Genomic DNA, 19,299 nt, shown 5'->3' with positions numbered 1-19,299 from the left:
TTATTCTTTAAATTAAAAAGCTATACTGGGGTAGACAAAGGGTTCAATGGTTAAGAGCACTTAATCGTGAAGACTGGAGCTTGTTTCTGAGTGCATAAGTCAGATGATTCACAAACATTGTATCTCCAGCTAAATGGCTCTGATACTCTCTTCTGGCCTCCATGGGTATCCATACACACATGCGCATACACAAACACAAGCATACATAAAAACACAAGCACATGCACATAAATAAACGAATCTTTTTTTAAAAATGTACTACGTGTTATAGTTTGTAAAATTAAAGGCTTTTATTCCAGTCTGGACTGTCAGCTCCGCTATTAGAGAATGGCTAAGCTTCCAGGGTACCCTCTTGGCAGCTCACAAGCAGCTGCGACTCCACTATGAGGGGATCCGGCGCCCTCTTCAGGCCTCTGAGGGAATTACATGCATATGGTATAGAAACATAAAATGTAGACAAACTGACAAGGCACACAAAATAATAATAGAGTTTAACAAAATAATAATAATAAGAGTTTTCTAGTGATTACAGAATGCAGCATCATTGGCCTAATTCTGACATTTTTCAAGATCAAACACTATGACTGTTTTGGACCTCTGACTTTGCCCTGCTCATTGTAAGATATTGAAATTTGAACATGTGAACTGAATTACAAATGATGTATGTAAACTGCTTTCCTATTCTATCACAATAAGGAGAATATTTTAAGTAAAAAACTAGAACTAAATTATTTTAAAAAGAGATATGTTTTATTGTAAGAAGATGCATCATTCATACACACGTTCATAACATTTAGAAACAATGTTTCATAGAAAAACTTCTGCAACATACCCATTTTCCATTTTCAGCTGTTCCCCTTTTACCAGGCAACAATTACAGCATCAGAATATAGTAAGTAAATACAGGACTTCAAGAAAATGAAAAGTTCACACTATAGGTTAATTTCAACAGAACAATCATAAGCTATAAATTATGCTAAGATTTCTTTAGTTTTATATAAAATCTTATGAGATGTCATAATTGCAAATGTGAATTGCATGACAAATATTTGTAATCGAAGGCAAAGCTCATTTTTAAGTAGCTCTTAAGAATGTTCTGAGAAAAGGGAAAATAGTGCTTAAATAGTCCCACGTATGTTGTGTGCAACACCTTATCAATATTTAAAGTAAGTGATAAATACACAAGTTAAATTTGTAATAAATGAGCTGCAATAAATTACATTATAAACATGCTACATATTTTACAGAATCAGTTCTTGCATTCTTCTCAAAATGCCATAATGTTATTGTATGAAGTAATAATCTACTACATTGCCCGCAAAACACATTGCAAGATTATATGTTCTGTCATTAGTTTTCCATTACTGTGAGGAAACGCCAAGATCAGAAGCAGCTCAGGGAGGGAAAGTTTTCTTTCACCTTACACTTTGATCCATCGTGGAGGGAAGTCAGGGCCAGCCTGGGCTATATGCAAGCTAGTTTCAACAATAACAGACTTGGGACTGGTTAAAGGAAAGGTAGGCTGTGCCAGGTATGCATTAGTCTACCGTGGGGAATTGCACATCTGCTTCCTCTAGAGCTCTCTGGCCTTAGTACAGATGCCAAGTGTTGGAAAACTGCCAGCTACAGTGTTCAGAAGTGTGTTGTTGTGAAGTCGTCAGGACTCTATGTCAAGAACTATGAGGAATCTGAGGTTTTCAGATTTACAAGTTATCGTCCCATGGTCTAGTGGATACAAACAAGGATCATGACATTCCAAGGCCTGAGATAATGGATTGTATTACACAACAAGCCGTTTTTACCTTTCAGCCTTTTCCTACATATCTGTAATTGGGGTTAATCAGGAACAGATGCAGCTTGAAAAAGCCAAGACTATTACAAACTACCAAGCCTGTAACAATCATGCTTATTACATAACAAGCAATATAAGTAACAGGAAGATTATTTCAGTCCTCCCATCCCCCACGTCGCTTAGGAGAGATACAGGTGTATATACTTCAATTCCTACACAAGCAGTTTTTCAGTTTGTTTGTTGTTTTTGTTATAAACATTCATATTAATTTTGTTTCTTGAAAACTTCACAGATGTCTATAATGTATGCAGTTAATCTCTCCTTTCTATCCTTTTTTTAAATCTCTCTCACCCCTGTCAACCTCTTCTCACATCTGCAAGTTCCTACCCTACCTTTGTAATATTTTTGTTCTGTTTTGTGACCCAGTATGTTGAGCCAGGTCCATTTATGTAGCTGTGGATCTCGAACTACCTACTGGAACCTGGCGATGATACCTCCAGCCAATTTTGCTTTGTTTTATTTTATTTGTTCAGGGTTGTTTAAGCCACCTTGGCCTTTTGTATTTCATACTAACTTTGGATTTGTTTTGTTTTGTTTTGTTTTTCAAATTATGTGCAGAATCATGTTGCGATTATTAATCCTACCAGTCAGTGACCATGACAGGCTTTCTGCTGAGGTTTTACACAGCTTATTGAGCTGTTCTTTACCAGCATTTTTGTTTTTGGATTTGGGGGTTCTGTCAGCAATACTATCAATTTATTGGCTTTATTTTCATACCTTGGATTTACTGACTCATTTGTCTCGTTGTTTTGATTGCTTGGAATATAGCCATGACTTCTTTGAGTTGCTTGAACATACTTATAATCATTCTTTTGAATTCTTTTCCTGGAAGTTCTTCTAGGCAATTTTCATTGCATGTCAGTATTATAAGATGGATGGTTTGTGGAAGTCTTGGTTTCTCAGGTTGTCTCCATCTCTGGAATACTTATTCTGGTTAGAGATATGCAGAAAAAGATTGAAAGGTAAAAATAAATAAATAATAGCATACTGCATTCTAAAACATGTTTGGTGACTATTAGGCTACACTTGTCAGAAATTCCAGAAAAATCCTCACGGTATCTTTCTTAATTAGGACGGCCATTGCTATAATGAAGCACCATGAGCAAAAGCAACTTGTGGAGGAAAGAATTTATTTCACCCATATTTCCATATGACAGTTCATCATCAAACTCAGTAAGGGAAGGAACTCAAGCAGGGCAGAAAATTGGAGGCAGGAGCTGATCCAGAGGCCATGGATGGGTGCTGTTTACTGGCTTGTTCTCCATGGTTTGCTCAGGCTGCTTTCTTATACAACCCAAGACCACAGTCCAAGGTTGCACCATCCACAATGCACTGGGCCCTTCCCCATCAATCACTACTTAAGAAAATGCCCTAGAGCCAAACATTAGATGGAGCTCTTCTGAGAATTTGCAGAACCAGCTCTTGTGGACGAGTTGGGGAAGTGATTGACAGACCCATAGAAGAAGACCAATAGAGTCAACTAACCTGGACCCTTGGGGGCTCCCAAAGACTAAGTCACCAGCCAAAGAGCATGCATGGGCTGGACCTAGCCCCTACATCCCCAACACACAACATATATAGCAGATGTGTAGCTTGGTCTTCATACTGCCCCAAACAGTGGGAGCAGGGGCTGTCCTTGACTCTAATGCCTGCCTGTGGATCCTGCTTCCCTAACTGGGCCACCTTGTCTGGCCTCAGTGGGGTAAGAAGGACCTAGTCCTAAAATAGCTTGATATGCCAGGTTGATGGTACTCGGGGACATCCCCCTTCTCAGAGGAGTTGGCGAGGAGCTGTGTGAGAGGGAATTGGGAGGAGAGGGGGCTGTAAACAGGATGCAAAGTAAATAAATACAAGATGGAAAAATACCATACAGGTTTGTCTAATCTTACAGGGGCATTTACCTAACTGAGGTTCCTTCCTCTCAGATGACTTCAGCTTGTGTCAAGTTGACATAAAAATGAGACAGTTATACATGGACTAGTAACAGCAGTGAATAAAAATATAAAAGTACATATTGCACAAAAGCGTCACCAAATGTACCCATTTGCATTTAAAAAAACTGAAAGACTGGAGTAATTTTAAAACCAATAGAAAATATCTTTTCATATAAATAGGGGTTCTAAATTTTATTTTATTTCTACAGTTTGCTTCTAATTAAGGAAGAAACATGTCCAATTTTGAAAAATGAAAATGATTTCCAAATCTTAGATGGCAACATTCAAAATGAGCATGTCGGATTTCTTTTGCCTTTCTTTTCCCCGTTTAATTCAACACCAAGTCAGTCACATTTCCAGTTCAAATTAGAAGCCAGAACTGGATTTAATTCTCAATTTTCTGTTTCCTTGTACTGGGGGAAGCTGGGTAGTTCTTACTGATTTGACAGATATTTTCCTGATTTTCCTGATATTTTCACCACTATTGGCACACGAAATAATGGGCAAAACTTTGCTGTAAAGATTCCCCTTGTGGAGAAGAGCCCATATGCCAGGAAGTGCTTCTGACTTTGCACAACAGGAACCAGAAGGCCAGTGCCCATCTTGGCAAGAGCTGGCCAGGATTAACATGGTGGCCACTGGCCAACAGTTACTGCATCACTGAGCTCTGCTGTACCATCACTGCTGTGTGCTGAATTCAAAGGATAACATTTGTAGTTTATGAAGCTTTGGGATAAATAAAAATACAAAAACCCCTAAGCATCAAATCTTATCAGTATCTTCCTCCAAATGAGGAGAACAGAAACATAGACGTTGTAAATGTTCCACTTGGATTCACCGTTTGCATGTGCTCTGTGCACAGCATCCGGAAAGAACTCGGCTGTGACTAATGTTTGGCATTCTTCCTGTGTATTTTCTTTCCTTCCTAGAACACTTGAAGGATAAATTAGAAGATTACATGGCTCGGTTTTCCAAAGTGAGAATTGTACGCACCAAGAAAAGGGAAGGTCTCATCCGGACCCGACTCCTGGGAGCTTCCGTGGCTAGAGGAGAGGTGCTGACCTTCCTAGACTCCCACTGTGAGGTCAATGTGAACTGGCTGCCCCCGCTCCTCAGTGAGTACCCATGTCACCATCCCTCTCAGTGGGGAATAGTGGGCCTGGGAAGCTGGGGAAACGGGCCCTGCAAATAGAGTGCAAAGTTTCTTCTGTAAATGTTGCACTCAGCCAAGGCTTGAGTTGGAACTGTATCTTACTCACTGCTGATCACAAGTATAATGGGAAAACTGTACTAAACAGCACTTCAGATAGTACCGGCAGCAATCTAGCTTAAGGCTAAAATGGTTTCTTTTATAGTATGTCTCTTCTTTCATTGAATTTATTGGGTAAACACTAAAGTAATGAAAAAAATCCCCAAACATTTTTAGTCATCTTATAACTACAATGAGATCAAAATACACATGCACATGTGTATACATAAACACTAGCAATTATCACAAGACTGTTGAGAAGGAAAGAAAATTATTCTACCTCAGGATATAATAATTGAAGCAACTTGACCTTTTTTTAAGATTTATAAGGCCATTGTCCTTTTGTTTTTCCTTCTACTCCTAGTACTACCTATAGCCTTAAATGTATAACCTTCCATATCTCACAGACCCACTGAGCTGCTGTAAGGGTCAGGATGTGTGTTAAATGCTGACTTATGGCTAAGAGAAGAGAAGGGAGAAAGCCATGTCATTGCATGTCATCGCATGTCATTATGTCATCACATCATTGCATGTCATCTCATGTCATCATATGTCATCACATCCCGCTGAACCACTAGAAACACAAACAAGCTGGGCATCATTCCGGCTGGAAACTCAAGCTGTGGCTCAAGTCAAGCCTGGGTATTGTTTTTTCTGTTAGTTTACAACAACATCAGGAAAGGGGATAAAATCTTCAATGTAAATAAAGAAAGCATCTAATTAAAAAAAAAAGATGGAACTTGGGAAAAAAAAAAGGAAACCACCCGCCCATTACTCCTAAGAAAGAAATTGTATACCTAAAAATATTCTTTGTAGAAAATCTTAGCATTCTCTTCAATGTCTCCAAAGGAAGTTTTGCTGTAATTGTTTCCCTGGCTTCAGAAACAACGCCTGTGACAATCACCTTCACACCAACCGCCTCAGAAAGAGTGCTCTGTTACTGCCCATTGTGTGGGATTTCCTCTTCAACCAGCCACGCTCCACCAGTAAAACAAGAGAGAGGGCACAGTGAAAACACAACACCCAGCAATAAACACCCTCTACCACATCAGCCAGTCCTTCTACCTCGACTGCCCAGTCTTCTAAATCAACAGCATCCCAATGCTTCAACAGTCAGAGACTCTTCTGAGCCACTAATTAAAAACGCTTTGTCCAAGGACACAGACATTTAGAGTTTCATTAGCAACAACAAGAGTCCCTCATACTGAATTTGGCCCATATTCTGTTGAATGTTCAAGCAAGTTAGCAAAAGGCTGCAATTCTGTATGAACCAAACAGTCCCTAAATGCCAATGATAAAATCTCTAGGAGTCATAGGGATGGGGTAGGGGTGGGGGTGCGGTGGGGGTAGGGGTAGGGGTAGGGGTAAGGAAAAAGAGAGTAAGCAACACCCACAGCCCACTCTTTCTCATTAAAGTATTTCATTTCCTGTGGACCTGATGGATAAAAAATGATTCAAGCTCGGGATGCTATCTTGTTTTTTCCCCTCTCTTAGTATCCTGATACATCATCCAAAATGAAGAAACAGGAGGAGCCACATAGCTTCTTGGTTCATTTTTCACCTTGGGGATTATACCTGAATTTCAATTTCCTATTGAGCCTGTTTGTTTGATCGCTGGAAATTGAAACGTAGGCACAAGGCTTGGATGAAAAATTAGTCACGCGGCTCTCACCCCAAGCTAGTGCAGCAGGATGGGAGCGGAGAGGAAATTTGAAGGGAGCGTTGACAGTTAATTTAACAGACTCGTTCTCTTTGGATCACCTTGGGACTCCTTGTTGGTCAAGGAACTTGTAAATCAGGCTGGTTCTGAATGTGACGGAAGAAAGTCACTGAAACCATGCTCCTAAAACCTGCAGAGGTGATGGACAGAATGTTTTCAACCTTACTCTGATAGTCCGCACCTCTGGGAAAACGCCACTTAGATAAAACCAAAGCTCATAATAAGGCTTGCCCTGCTGAGACTGGGACTCAGAGAGCCCATGAGGAAGGTTACCTTGAAATAGTGTATCTAGTATCTTTGTATCAAATTAGCTGGCAATAAGATACATATAATCCCCAGGCTGTCTGAGGCTCCCTGGGGTTAGGGCATTTGAAACCACCTCCTTTTCCAGACTCCAGCATTCTGTATCCCCCTGACCACTGTTCCGTCTTATTTTTCACCTTGTAAATGATAATGGGATTTAGTCATTTATTATATTTTCTAGTTTTTTGCTCCATTCCTGACTACAGTGGTGTTTGTGAAATTGTTCTCTATGGTAGCCACACAACTTAGAAAAAATGATTGGCCTACTTATGGACTCAGTTGATAACTATTATAACAAAAATGAATGAATGAATGAATGAATGAATGGGCATGTGTAAAAGCAAGGGAAATGCCCTATGGGATTTTTCTTCCCACACAGTGTTTTATCAGTGTGATAAAAAATATCACCTGTTATTATAGCCAATAAAACCTTTTGCTTCCTGCCCCATGCCAAGCAGAAACATGCAAAGTAAATAGGCAGTTTCCTCCCTGTAAGAGCTGATCTCACACACATTGCACTGGCTTCAGGATCTCTGAGGGGAAAAAGCACACAGACAAAACCACCCCCATAATATTCCTAAATGATATCTTTTGTTTAATGTCACACGCCACATCCAAAGGTCTTCTAAATAACAAGAGAGCAGGTGTTCGTCCTTTAACATCCTGCCTGTCAGACAGCAGTGTTGTAATAAATTGATTAAATGCATGTTCTTGAGGGGGAAAAAAGATACTCCACATATTGCTATTCTACGTGTACAAAAATAAACAAATTCCAGTTTCCTGTGGTGCCTGTTAATTCGATCTCAATTAAAGTGTCTGGATAGAAAAGCAAGATGCTAGAACAAGGTGAAAAAGAAGAATCGCCTGTCAGTAGGACAAGCACCATGGCAACCCAGAAAGGCAGGTTTGGGAACTGGAGTTAAACAGGGGTGGTGTCCTGATTATTATTCCCCAAAGCTAAGTCCTCCCTGACAAGTTGACTTCTCTGAGCTCAGTTTTCCTACATCTAAATAGAATGACAACAACAGTCACTTTCCAGGGATAGTGGAAGTATTAGAAAGAACATGGATATGAATCATCCTGTAACTGCTGGGGGATTTTACAGCAGCATCCTAGCAATAGTATTGTATCATCTAATGGTGTTTTTTAATTTGATGGGGAAAAGATAAAATGTGCACAATCTTGATAAGTAGAGTCAGTCTTAAAGAATAGTGGCTCAAGAAATTCTCCTCCAAACTTGACAGCAAAAAATTTTATATATGATCTGTTGTCATTAGCGGGAGGAGAGGGAGCAGCCATCATGACTGTTTTATGATTAGATGCTATAAAAACCATGAAGTTTAAATATTTACATTTTGGAACCTTCAGAAAGCAGGCCGGTATTTTCTCAGCAGGCTTCAGCTGTATGCTTGGAGGAGCACAAGTACTGTTTATACTCTGTGCATGTTGGAGGCACGTTAAAATGACAGATTGGGGACAGGTCAGAGCAAAAATGTGACAGAGTCGAGCTAAATGGACTTCTGCAAGTCTCTCTGGGACATAACTTTCTTAAAGGAAAATATAACAACTCTAATTGTACCTAATCAGTGTCCCATCGTGTTAAGGCTGACGCTCTGCGATTCCTGCAAAGTGCTCTCATGACGACAGGGAGACGCCAAGGCTGCAAGTGTTATGCATTAAAAGGAGCTGTAGGATGCTCTTTGCTAGAAAATGATAGATGACCTAGGCAAGCATGTCATTTCCTATTTTGTGCTTTCATTTTTCAGACCAAATTGCACTAAACCACAAAACCATCGTGTGTCCCATGATCGATGTCATTGACCACAATCACTTTGGGTATGAGGCACAAGCTGGGGATGCCATGCGAGGAGCCTTCGACTGGGAAATGTACTACAAAAGAATCCCGATCCCTCCAGAGCTGCAGAGGGCTGACCCCAGCGACCCCTTTGAGTGAGTAGCAGCTGAGGGAGGGGTGAAGGGAGAGAGGGCAGATAACAGGTGACGCCTCTTGCATGTCAAACTCAGGACCCCTGAGGACAATTATCTCTGATGAAATGTAACAAGACAGGTGGTAACAGTATGCGAAACACCATATAAAGGTCACACCTATAAGCTATAGAAGATTAAAATTACATGTTATGCTAAATACACAAATCACCATCTTAAGTGCTGCTAAGCAGAGGGGAAAGTTTATGTAAATGAAAAGAATCAGAAACATGGATTCTTTGAATAAAAACACAAGGAAGCTGAATGATCCACTTTAGGTATTCTCGCCTAAAAAAACTACTGGAATTAAGTTGCTTCTCTTTTATTGAGGATGAGTATGAAGTAGGAACCAGATTTTGGGTCTCTAATCTATATCATGTTTGAAACTCTATTTTTTTTTCTAGTGGAAACCAATGCTCCCAAATAAATACTTCCATGTCTTCAAATTGGAGAGTTCCACTGAAAGACAAATCCAATGAAAATAATTAATAGTCCTTCTCCTGATTTAAGTGCTTCTAAGAGATGAACTTATGATAACCCGTTAACAAATTTCTACAAAGCTAAAGCCTGATGATGTTGTTGTTGTTGTTGTTGTTGATTGTGGAAGTGAGAATTGTACATTTCTAGAAAAAGATGAAAGAAGACTCAGTTTAACAGCTTGCTGGGCCACTAATGGTGAACAGCGACATGGTCACAAGAGTTAGCACAGAGACCACTCAGTGTGTATCACAGCTATTCCAGTCTATATCCAGAGAGCAGACTAGAATCTTGACTGTTTTAAAACCTCTGGTGTAGTTGTTTAGTATGCATCAAATATCTGTGATCAGAACTTTGCTGGCTCTGTAGGAACCCACTTAAAATGCATTAAAATCAATATTGTCATTTCATCAACAAGAGACACCATAAAAAAATTTGCAGTAGGGAAGTTACCGAGTAGTAGCGCAACTTTGATCACGTTAACCATTTGACTACGAATAAGCCTTTAGTACTTTCCCAGGAAAACGTTTCCTCTAGCCCTGGGTGAGGGAAGGGCATTTAAGAAGTCATTCACTAAAACAGGAGAACGTCGTCTCTCTTGTCCAGGGAAACATAATCACTAACTATGCAGCACTTCTACACTTAGGGTTTCAACCTCTCAGAGGTCTGGAAAGTGGTTGAAAAGAAATAATGAAGGACCTTTATAGCTCTCCCATGTGCTCTGACCAAAGTTCAGGAATATTCATAACTGCTATAAAAATGTATAGGGATCTTTTTGAAGGACTTGATCACAAGTATTAGAAGCAGACCTAACCGAGAACAGCTTCTCAAATATCCCTGAAGGTAGCCATTGGAAGGCTTGGCCAAAGGCACTGAAAGTAGGGTAAGTAGGTAGTGAGTTAACATGCCTGACTTAAACCCCTTTTCAGGTGTGTGCATGTATATTTCAGAGGATGTCATAGCCAACAATATACACAATTACTACTTATCAGGTTTTTTAATTTGATAAATAAAAAGTAAGATGTAAATAAAAATTAACAATTGTTTGGAATAAAAGAGTGGAGGAAAGGCTATGTCCTCGCTAGGGTTTCTATTGTGAGGAAACACCATGACCAAAGGCAACTTGGGGAGGAAAGGGCTTTCTTTCATCTTACAACTTGTAGTTCATCATGGAGGCAACTCAGGGCAAGAATTCAAGGCAGGAACCTGGACAAAGGAAGGGATGCCCAGGTCATGGAAGAACATTCCTGTCTTGGACAGTTTTACATCAACTTGACACAAGGTATAAACATCTGAGAAGAGGGAACCTCAGTTGAGAAAAAATGCCTCTATAAAGGTAGACTGTAGGCAAGCTTGTGGGAGGGAATACCCCATAGTAAGTGGCAGAGCCTACCCATAGTAAGTGGTACCATCATGGGCTAGTCATTTTGGGTATCGTGAGAAAGCAGGCCGAGCAAGCCATAAGGAGCAAGCAGGAAGCAACATTCCTACATCATCTCTACACTAGCTCTTGGCTGCAGGTTCCTGCTGTGTTTGCGTTCATACCCTGACTTCCTTCTGTGGTCAACAATGATGCAGAAGTGTAAGCCAAATAAACCTTTTCTCCCGTTTGCTTTGGGCCATGATGTTTCATAATAGCAATCGAAACTCCAAGGCGGCTGCTTACTGGTTAGCTCTGTACTGGGTGAGCCTGCTGTCTTATAGCAGGGAAGACCACCTGCCCAGGGGTGGCACCACTCACAAGGGGCTCAGCCATCCCACATGAGTCACTAATCAAGAAAATACTCTACACACTTACCTACAGGCCAATCCTATAAAAGAACTTTCCTGATTAAGATATTTTTCTTCCTACATGACCTTACTGTGTGTCACGTTGACATAAAAACTAGCCAACACAGAATATGCGTACAGAGGAGTCCCAAAACCCACAGAAGATTTTGTGGATGTCAGCTGACAGCAGATGTTTCACAGTGCAATTGCTACTATCTAGGTCACCGTGTCGGAAGGGCTGGAATTCATCCCTATGATGGCAGTCCAGATACTGTAACAGTGACTCACTGTGTTGACCTTTTGCATCACTTCCACCGTGACAGCAAAATGAGGCCCTGCTTTCAGAAACAATGGAGTCAGACTTCTGCCAAAGGGCACGCTAAAGCTGGAAATTGTATACGTGTTCTCAGCCCCTGCACTGACAGGACTACCCAGGCTGTGGCCATCACAATATCAAGCTCATTGCTTAACCCTGGCTCTGACAGGATCGGTAACTTTCGGAATGAGATTACCACTCATTCCTATCAACCACTTAGGTGGTGGCTGTCCTGTCAGAAATTGCCCGGGTCTATTGAATATTACCGTCTTTCTGTGTTAAGTCTCTTTGATGCCTGGGAATGCAGACACTTTAGCCCTTTGTAATAAATGTAAGTTCCAGGAGGTGTCCACTTTGATCTTAAAAACTGCATTTGCCTTCCTAATAACAAAAGAACGGTTACCCAAGCCCTCTGAGCGGCGGCGTATCAGCAATTCCATTATCACAGCAGTCACCGGAATGTGCTCATAAACAGACACGCTTTAGGCTAAAACTTGCTTCTCTAGATGTGAGGCTGTAAGATACACAGGATGAATGCTGACTATCTATCCATCTCCCAAAGGCTTTCAAGTTTCAAGAGACTGCAGAGATGTGTGGCTTTCTGTGGGAAAATACGGATGGGACGCTGGAAAGGTGGGCAGAAAGGAACTTGAAAGAGGAGTATGGAAATTCCTTGTAACCCGCAGGACCTTTTACACCATGGGCATGCAGAAATTATCTTCCTGTAGCAAGTCTATCAAAAGTTCTAAAGTGATCGAACGCATGCTTGCTCGTTTGGTCTGCCATTTTTTTGAGTTGTCTGTGCCGTTGACTGGTACTATATTTTTTCAACTTGAAAATCAGGTCATGAGTAGGACATGATCAGTATTTAATTATTAAAGAAATAAATTACATTGAACTAAATTTTCAGAACATTATACCAATATACGCAAATGTGCTATTTCTCGGAATTTAGTTCCAGTTTAAATAAATACACATATGATCCTGGGTGTGGCATAAATACCGTTTCTTAAAATAATCTACAAAGCCTAAAGAATTCAAGATGCTCAAACTTCCTAAACTGGGAAACATGATCTCAAAGGGAAAGAAATGGCTCTTCATGCTTCACATGGAATGCCAAGAAAGTATTTACTTATTATTTGGAAAAAAAATCTTATTGTTAAAAAAAAGTTCTTATAAGAGAAAATGGAATAGTTGTGGTTCTTGTTACTATCAGTGAATCATGATTTGAATAGATTGGACTGGGCTGGGCTGGACTAAGCTGGGCTTGACTGGGATGGGCTTGGGATGAGATGGGATGGGATAGGATGGGATGGCATGGGATGGGATGGGGTGGGGTGGGGTGGGGTGGGGTGGGGTGGGGTGGGATGGGATTGGATGGGATGGGATTGGATGGGGTGGGGTGGGATGGATTGAGTACATCTCAGGAACACTTCTGGTCTGTGACTAAGTAACACACAATCTTGACTCTTTCTGGAAACTTACATAATGGAGTGGAATGCTTTTAGCGGTTTCTTGTTATCTGTGCCTTTTGAATTTTCTCATTCCTGGTTCATCTTGAATGCAGAGCACTTAGGAAACTAATCTTTTTCTGTGTCACAAAATGTAATGTGCCCCTATAGCCTTTAATGACAAAGGGAAAGTTGTTCATTTACTGTCTGGCCACTAACTTACTTCTTCAACCTTATGCTAGCGTCTAAACATTTAGAAAGAACCAGAAGAAATTGTCTTGACCCACTTCCTTGTCAAGCAATCACTAGATAATACCCCAGATAGTGTCCTGCCTCTGCTTGAACTCATCAAGAAAGTAAATTCGCTGCTTCAAAAGGCAATCCATTCCAATAGACTTATTGACTGAAGCCTTTTCCTTTGTATTAAGAAAATTCTGTCTCCTTGATCTCAAATTATCCTATTTGAGATGTAAAGGATGTCTAATCCTATTTTAGCGACAGCTCCTAACTGGATCCGAAAGCAGCCCTTGTGCCTCTTTTCTTTTCCAGGCTAAATATTTTCTCTTCTGCTACTATGTCCAGAATCTTACAGACACACAGCTCTCTCGCTCTCTCTCTCTCTCTCTCTCTCTCTCTCTCTCACACACACACACACACACACACACACACACACACACACATGTGACACATATGTAGCGGTGTATACACAAAGGGAGGAAAACTCATCTACTACAAATGTTGTTTATTCTCCCTTCATCCACAAGAGCATCAGTTGCAACTCAGTGATTCTTCATATAGGTTCACAGACTGGCTTAGAAAGGCCTAGCCCTTGCTGTGACAAGTTTGGCACTTCAAATACTATAGATTCCCTAAGGGTCAAAATGCTGTGAGTAGAATCTTCATGGGCTGCTTCTGCAGTCAAGGTTGGGAAGTACAGCCCATGCTGGAATTGATTAGATAAGCCTCTGTCAGAGGGAGTTGTTTTACCTCTTCACAGAAAAGGAGACTGCCTTCTAGAAATGTACTCGCAGCATCTTCCTCTGCTCCTCTGAAGAAGTGACTATAAAACTTGATGACATTCTTTGAAGTATGAGAGCTGGCTCCGTAGACCAGGCCTATAATCCAGCACTTCAGAGGCAGATGAACAAAGATTGAGAGTTGAAGGCTAACATTGGCTACCTAGTGAGATTCAGTTTTCAAAAAAAAAAATTGTATGAGAAAGTATTGATATAAATATGATATGACTGGCCTGTCAGAGCTTATCAGGTAATCCATAAAATATTTTGGTAAATTTATAGTTTTGGGACAATGTGGTAGTTAGGATTTCTATTGCTGTGATAAACACCATAAACGAAAGCAACTTGGGGAGGAGCCAGTTTATTTCATCTTTCAACTGTTACATCCACCTCCCGTCCCTAAGGGAAGTGAAGGCAGGAACTGGAAGGCAAGACTTGAAGCAGAAGTCATGGAGGAGTGCTGCCCATTGGCTCAGCCTATTTTCTTAAACAACTCAGAACACCTGTCCACAGACATCACTGGCCACAGGGGAAGGGACCCTTGTGCATCAATCATTAGTCAAGAATGTACCCCACAGGCTTACGTACAGCTCAGTGTGACAGGGATATTTCTCTTCTCTCGTCCCCTCTTCTGAGATATCTCTAGGTTGTGTCAAGCTGACAAAGAAAAAGACAGCACAAAGAGAATCAGAAAAAAAAATGTACAAATCATAAATTCATCAAGCAAGGAGGACCCTTAGATCATCCAAGCTCTCATTTTTATAGACAACCATAAAGACTACAGAGTTTGTGTGACATATTTGGCGCTATGAGTAGTAAATTCAACCGCTATCTGGAGAGTCTCGGGTTGTAACTCACCATTTCAGGGTCTTCTTTCTTTTTGCCAGGGAGGTAGAGAGGAAATAACATCTATTGCCTCCAGGAACTGGGTTAGAAAATTTACATTCATTGCTAAATCATTTAGTCCTCATTTCAAGCCTATGAAATAATTCATCCTGGGCACATTTGTAGATGATGTAGCTGGGGCATACAAAGCAAATACAGCAAAGCAGAATGAGAACAGAGTTAGCAATGCCTTCTATGTCTTAGAAATTTCTGCCTTCCTTCTACTTGGAGGAGATGATTTCTCCAGTGTTTAAAGAGTAATCATGTGGAAGTAGAAAACAACATTTTCAGCACAGTATCTTCCTCCCTAAACACAAGTATGTGGCTGTCAGTGGATAGCACAGTGCCAATGGCATCTCTGGCCATCAGCAAGAGCTACAGCAGGTCCTGTTTCCAAGTTTGTTTGGAACATGGAGTTAGATCATCATTCCAGGACTACAGTTTACAGATGGATGATACACTTTTAACTGTGTCCAGCATAGGGTGGAAATGAGGCTAAGATTCAGCCAGCCCTGTACTCACAAGTCAATGAGCCTAAAGGAAAGGGTCTCTGTCTCCTTGATGGGCATGAAGCTTCCCTAAATGCAGGCTCCACTTCCTGCTTCCAATGACACATTGGCTTTCCTCGGGACTGCCGTGGGTTCAGAAGGTGATGCTGATAATTCCAACACTCCACCCCAGGTTGGAGCTGCCTTACCTTACTTAGAATTCGAAAATAATTTCATCTACTCAGAACTTTCTGCATGAGTTTTGACCCAATATTAGTTATTGTGAATTAATCAAAATCAGCAAAGCATGAAATTGTCCCTTCCCAATGGCAGCCCAGACATGTAAAACGCTAAATTTTATGTAAGATGTAAAGTGGGAAGAGTGGCTTTGGGGTCTTCTCCTTTCTCACCTCTGCATTGAGTTGGACACTGTTAATCTTTCCTATTATCTGCCTGGTTCATTTTGAGCCACCTCGAATCTAGGAGTTTGAGGAAGGAAGAAAATTTTCTTTATATACTATTTCTCAGACCAAGTCACATGGATTACTCTGATCTTCATGTAGTTGTTACCTAGTCTTGCACCCTTTTCATCAAAAAATAAAAAAATAAATAAAAATCAATACATCTAATCTACTTTGGGTTTTGTTTTTTTGACTTCAAAATTCTGTTTGATAGAAACTTTTTAGTGTGTGTGTGTATCTGTGTGTGTCTGTGTGTCTCTGTGTGTAATATGTGTAGTACATATGAATGTGTGTGTGTGTATCTGTGTGTGTCTGTGTGTGTATTTCTGTGTGTATGTATGGTGGGAGTTATGTGTATGTATGGGTGGGGTGGGTGAGTGTCTGTCTGTGTCTGTGTGTGCGTGTATGTGGTGTGAGTGGTGTGTATGTATGTGTGTAGTGTGCATGTGTTTGTGTATCTGTGTGTCTGTGTGTGTGGTATGTGTGGCATATATGAATGTGTGTGTCTGTATGTGTACATGTGTGTGTGGTGTGAGTGGTGTATGTATGTGTGTGGTGTGTATGTGTATCTGTGTGTGTGTCTGTGTGTCTGATATACGTGGTATATATGAACATGTGTGTGTGTGTGTGTGTATGTCTGCCTGTGTGCCTGTGCATGTGTGTGTGGTGTGAGTTGTGTGAATGTATGTGGTATGTGTGTCTGTGTCTGTGTGTGTGTGTGTGTCTATGTGTGTGTATGTGTGGGATATATGAATGTGTGTGTCTGTGTATCTGTGTGTACATGTGAGTGTTGTGATTAATTTGTATGTATGTGTGGTGTGTGTGTCTGTGTGTGTGGTATGTGTGATATATATGAATGTGTGTGTGCCTGTGCCTATGTGTGTACATGTATGTGTGTGTGTATTTGTCTATGTGTGTCTATATCTGTGATTTGTTTGCAATCTTGTTGCTGTGATAGACAAAGCAACCTAAGGAAGAAAGGGTTTATTTCATCTTATACTTGGACTCTCAGTACATCATCCAAAAAAATCAGAGTAGAAACTCAATCAGGATCAGAAATGGGAGCCATGGAGGGAAGCCACTCCCTGGATTTCTCACCCTGGCTTCTTCAAGTAACCTTTTTATGCAGCTCAAACCCACATACCTGTGAATGGCACTGCTGGGCCTTCCTACATGAATCACAATTGAGAAAATGCCCCGCAGACTTCCCACAAGCCAATCTGGTCAAGACAATCCCCCAACTGAGACTCCCTCAGATAATTCTGGAATGTATAAAGTTAATAAGTGATGCTTACTAAAAGGAGAGAGGGGCAGAGAAACATGTATTGCCATGCACTGTGAGGAGACAGAGGGTAACTTGTAGAACTTGGTTCTCTCCTTCTACGATGTACGTTCCGGAGGCAGAACTTAGGTCATAAGACTTATCAGCAATCACTTTCAACCTCTGACCCAACTTCCTCAACCAATCTGTCCAAATAACCTAGTTCATTAAGTATGTGTATGACAATTAAATATCTATGTGTATGGCATTACATACCACACAGTATGTAAAAGAACTTGGCTCTATTAGCTACCTGATGTAAGCAAACTGACTTTACTTCTTTTTCTTGCTTTGGTAAATAAGGAGAATTAAAACTAAAAAAAATCATATGACTAACACTCTTAATGTGAAGCAGGAATCAGGAGTCAAATTCCTGTCTTCATTGACTCAGACTTCAAACCTCGAGCCTAATCAATAATCTCACAGGAGTCCAATCAGTGGCTTCTTTCATTCATTCAGACTTTAATTCCTGGGGTTAATCAATAGTTTTCTTTTCCTCTCCTTTGAAGAGAAACTTAGACATCCATTAAGGGAAGTAGCTTTGCCAATTAATGTTAGATAGTGAATCCACAATAATAACAGCAGGAAAGGAGACAGACTGCCTTGTCTTCATCCTGCATCCTTACCATGAGGGCAAACTCCAGCTGACGGGTTGAAAATGTCATCTTTCAGTTACTTCCTAATGAAGGCAAGTGTCAATCACACCACTTTCTGGTCTGTTTACAAGATCTTAGTCAACATTTGACAACCACAAAAAGACAAAATATTTGGAGGAAAACAGACACACTTCTAAATCGTGACTTCATCTATAGAGGGTGAGAATAAAGAACCAGAAATGGCCCAAGAGCCTAAAAACTAATCAAAATATTGTATAATATCAATGTCTCTCAGAAGCCCTGACTGAGAACCCACGAGAGAATTTTTTTTCCTTCGATGAAAAGTAAAATGCTACCTCATTGGCAGAGCCAATCAAAAAATTAGTAGTTAATCACCCAGCCCTCTTGAGAGATCCCCTCCTACCCATCAGCTTTTGGGGGGATGTTGGCTGCCCTGGTCTCAATTCTCCATGAGAATCACATCTGGTCATTGATATTCATAAGAGAATGGCAAAAATTCCTCTTCTCTGCTTTCTAAAAATGATGTTTGCACAACTCCCTCTCCCAAGACATGTTGTGATTCCCTCCTCCATTGGATGCTTTCTCTAATTCACCCCTTCCAATAGTACCAATATAATATTGGCAAAATCAATCCCTAAGTAAGCATTTGATGCAGTTATTTTCTGGAGCACAGGTGCTCATACGACCCTCTTCAGTTTGTCCTGACCTATCAGTATGCCTGAGTTCCTAGGATGATATCAGCTTTAAGATCTCCTTGCTTTGATCTCTAACTGTGGGTTCTCGGGTTTTTTTGTTTTTTGTTAATGTTTTTCTGCTATCACTCTGTTAAGGGTCTGAATGTGTACATGTCATAATGTCTTAGAAGAAAGTAAGAAATTAAGAGATTTCTTTCACTTCCATGTATCAGGCATTCAGGACCCTAGTGCCAAGGATCCTCCAGAAAACCTTCCCCATCCCTACACAAGCATTACCATGGTTTTTATTCTGACTTTAACTAACTCTCCCTTTGGTCCCACCTCCTTGGACCTCGGAATTCTCTGTGTCTTCATCTGACTCAGTGTTCTCTCATTCCTCCATATGAAGAGATGATCTGTATTCTGCATTCCAAAAAGCTTTCCAATACTGTGACAAAACATACCAGAATTAATCATTTTAAAGGGTAGAAATGTTTATTCTGACTCACAATTTTAATGGTTTCAATCCATGCTCACTTGTCTCTACTGTTATTGGACTTATGGTCACACGGTGCATCTCGGCAGAAACATTGACAGATGAAACCTCTTCACCTGATGGCAGCTGGGACTACATGGTACTTATAGCCATCCTACTGGGTATACCCTCAGTGATATAATTGCCTTTTCCTAGGATGAAATCTACCAAAAGTTCCATCATTCTTCAACAGCATGAAACTGAGGACCAAATCTTTAACTCCTAATGCATTTAGGGTACATTC

General features: G+C 40.6%; 1 protein-coding gene across 3 annotated transcripts in view; it reads left to right on the top strand.

Moving 5' to 3' along the window:
• Galntl6 (UDP-N-acetyl-alpha-D-galactosamine:polypeptide N-acetylgalactosaminyltransferase-like 6) overlaps window positions 1–19,299 on the top strand; it is a 1,140,043-nt gene that overhangs the window by 945,252 nt on the left and 175,492 nt on the right. For all 3 annotated transcript variants that reach the window (XM_030243596.1, XM_017312847.2, NM_175032.3), the window contains 2 exons: window positions 4,716–4,901; window positions 8,825–9,008. In XM_030243596.1, the coding sequence (XP_030099456.1) occupies window positions 4,716–4,901; window positions 8,825–9,008 (370 nt within the window). The remainder of the gene's footprint in view (window positions 1–4,715; window positions 4,902–8,824; window positions 9,009–19,299) is intronic.

This window comes from Mus musculus, chromosome 8 (assembly GCF_000001635.26).
Source record: "Mus musculus strain C57BL/6J chromosome 8, GRCm38.p6 C57BL/6J".
Lineage (NCBI taxonomy): Eukaryota > Metazoa > Chordata > Mammalia > Rodentia > Muridae > Mus > Mus musculus.
This window is presented reverse-complemented; position numbering and strand designations above follow the sequence as displayed.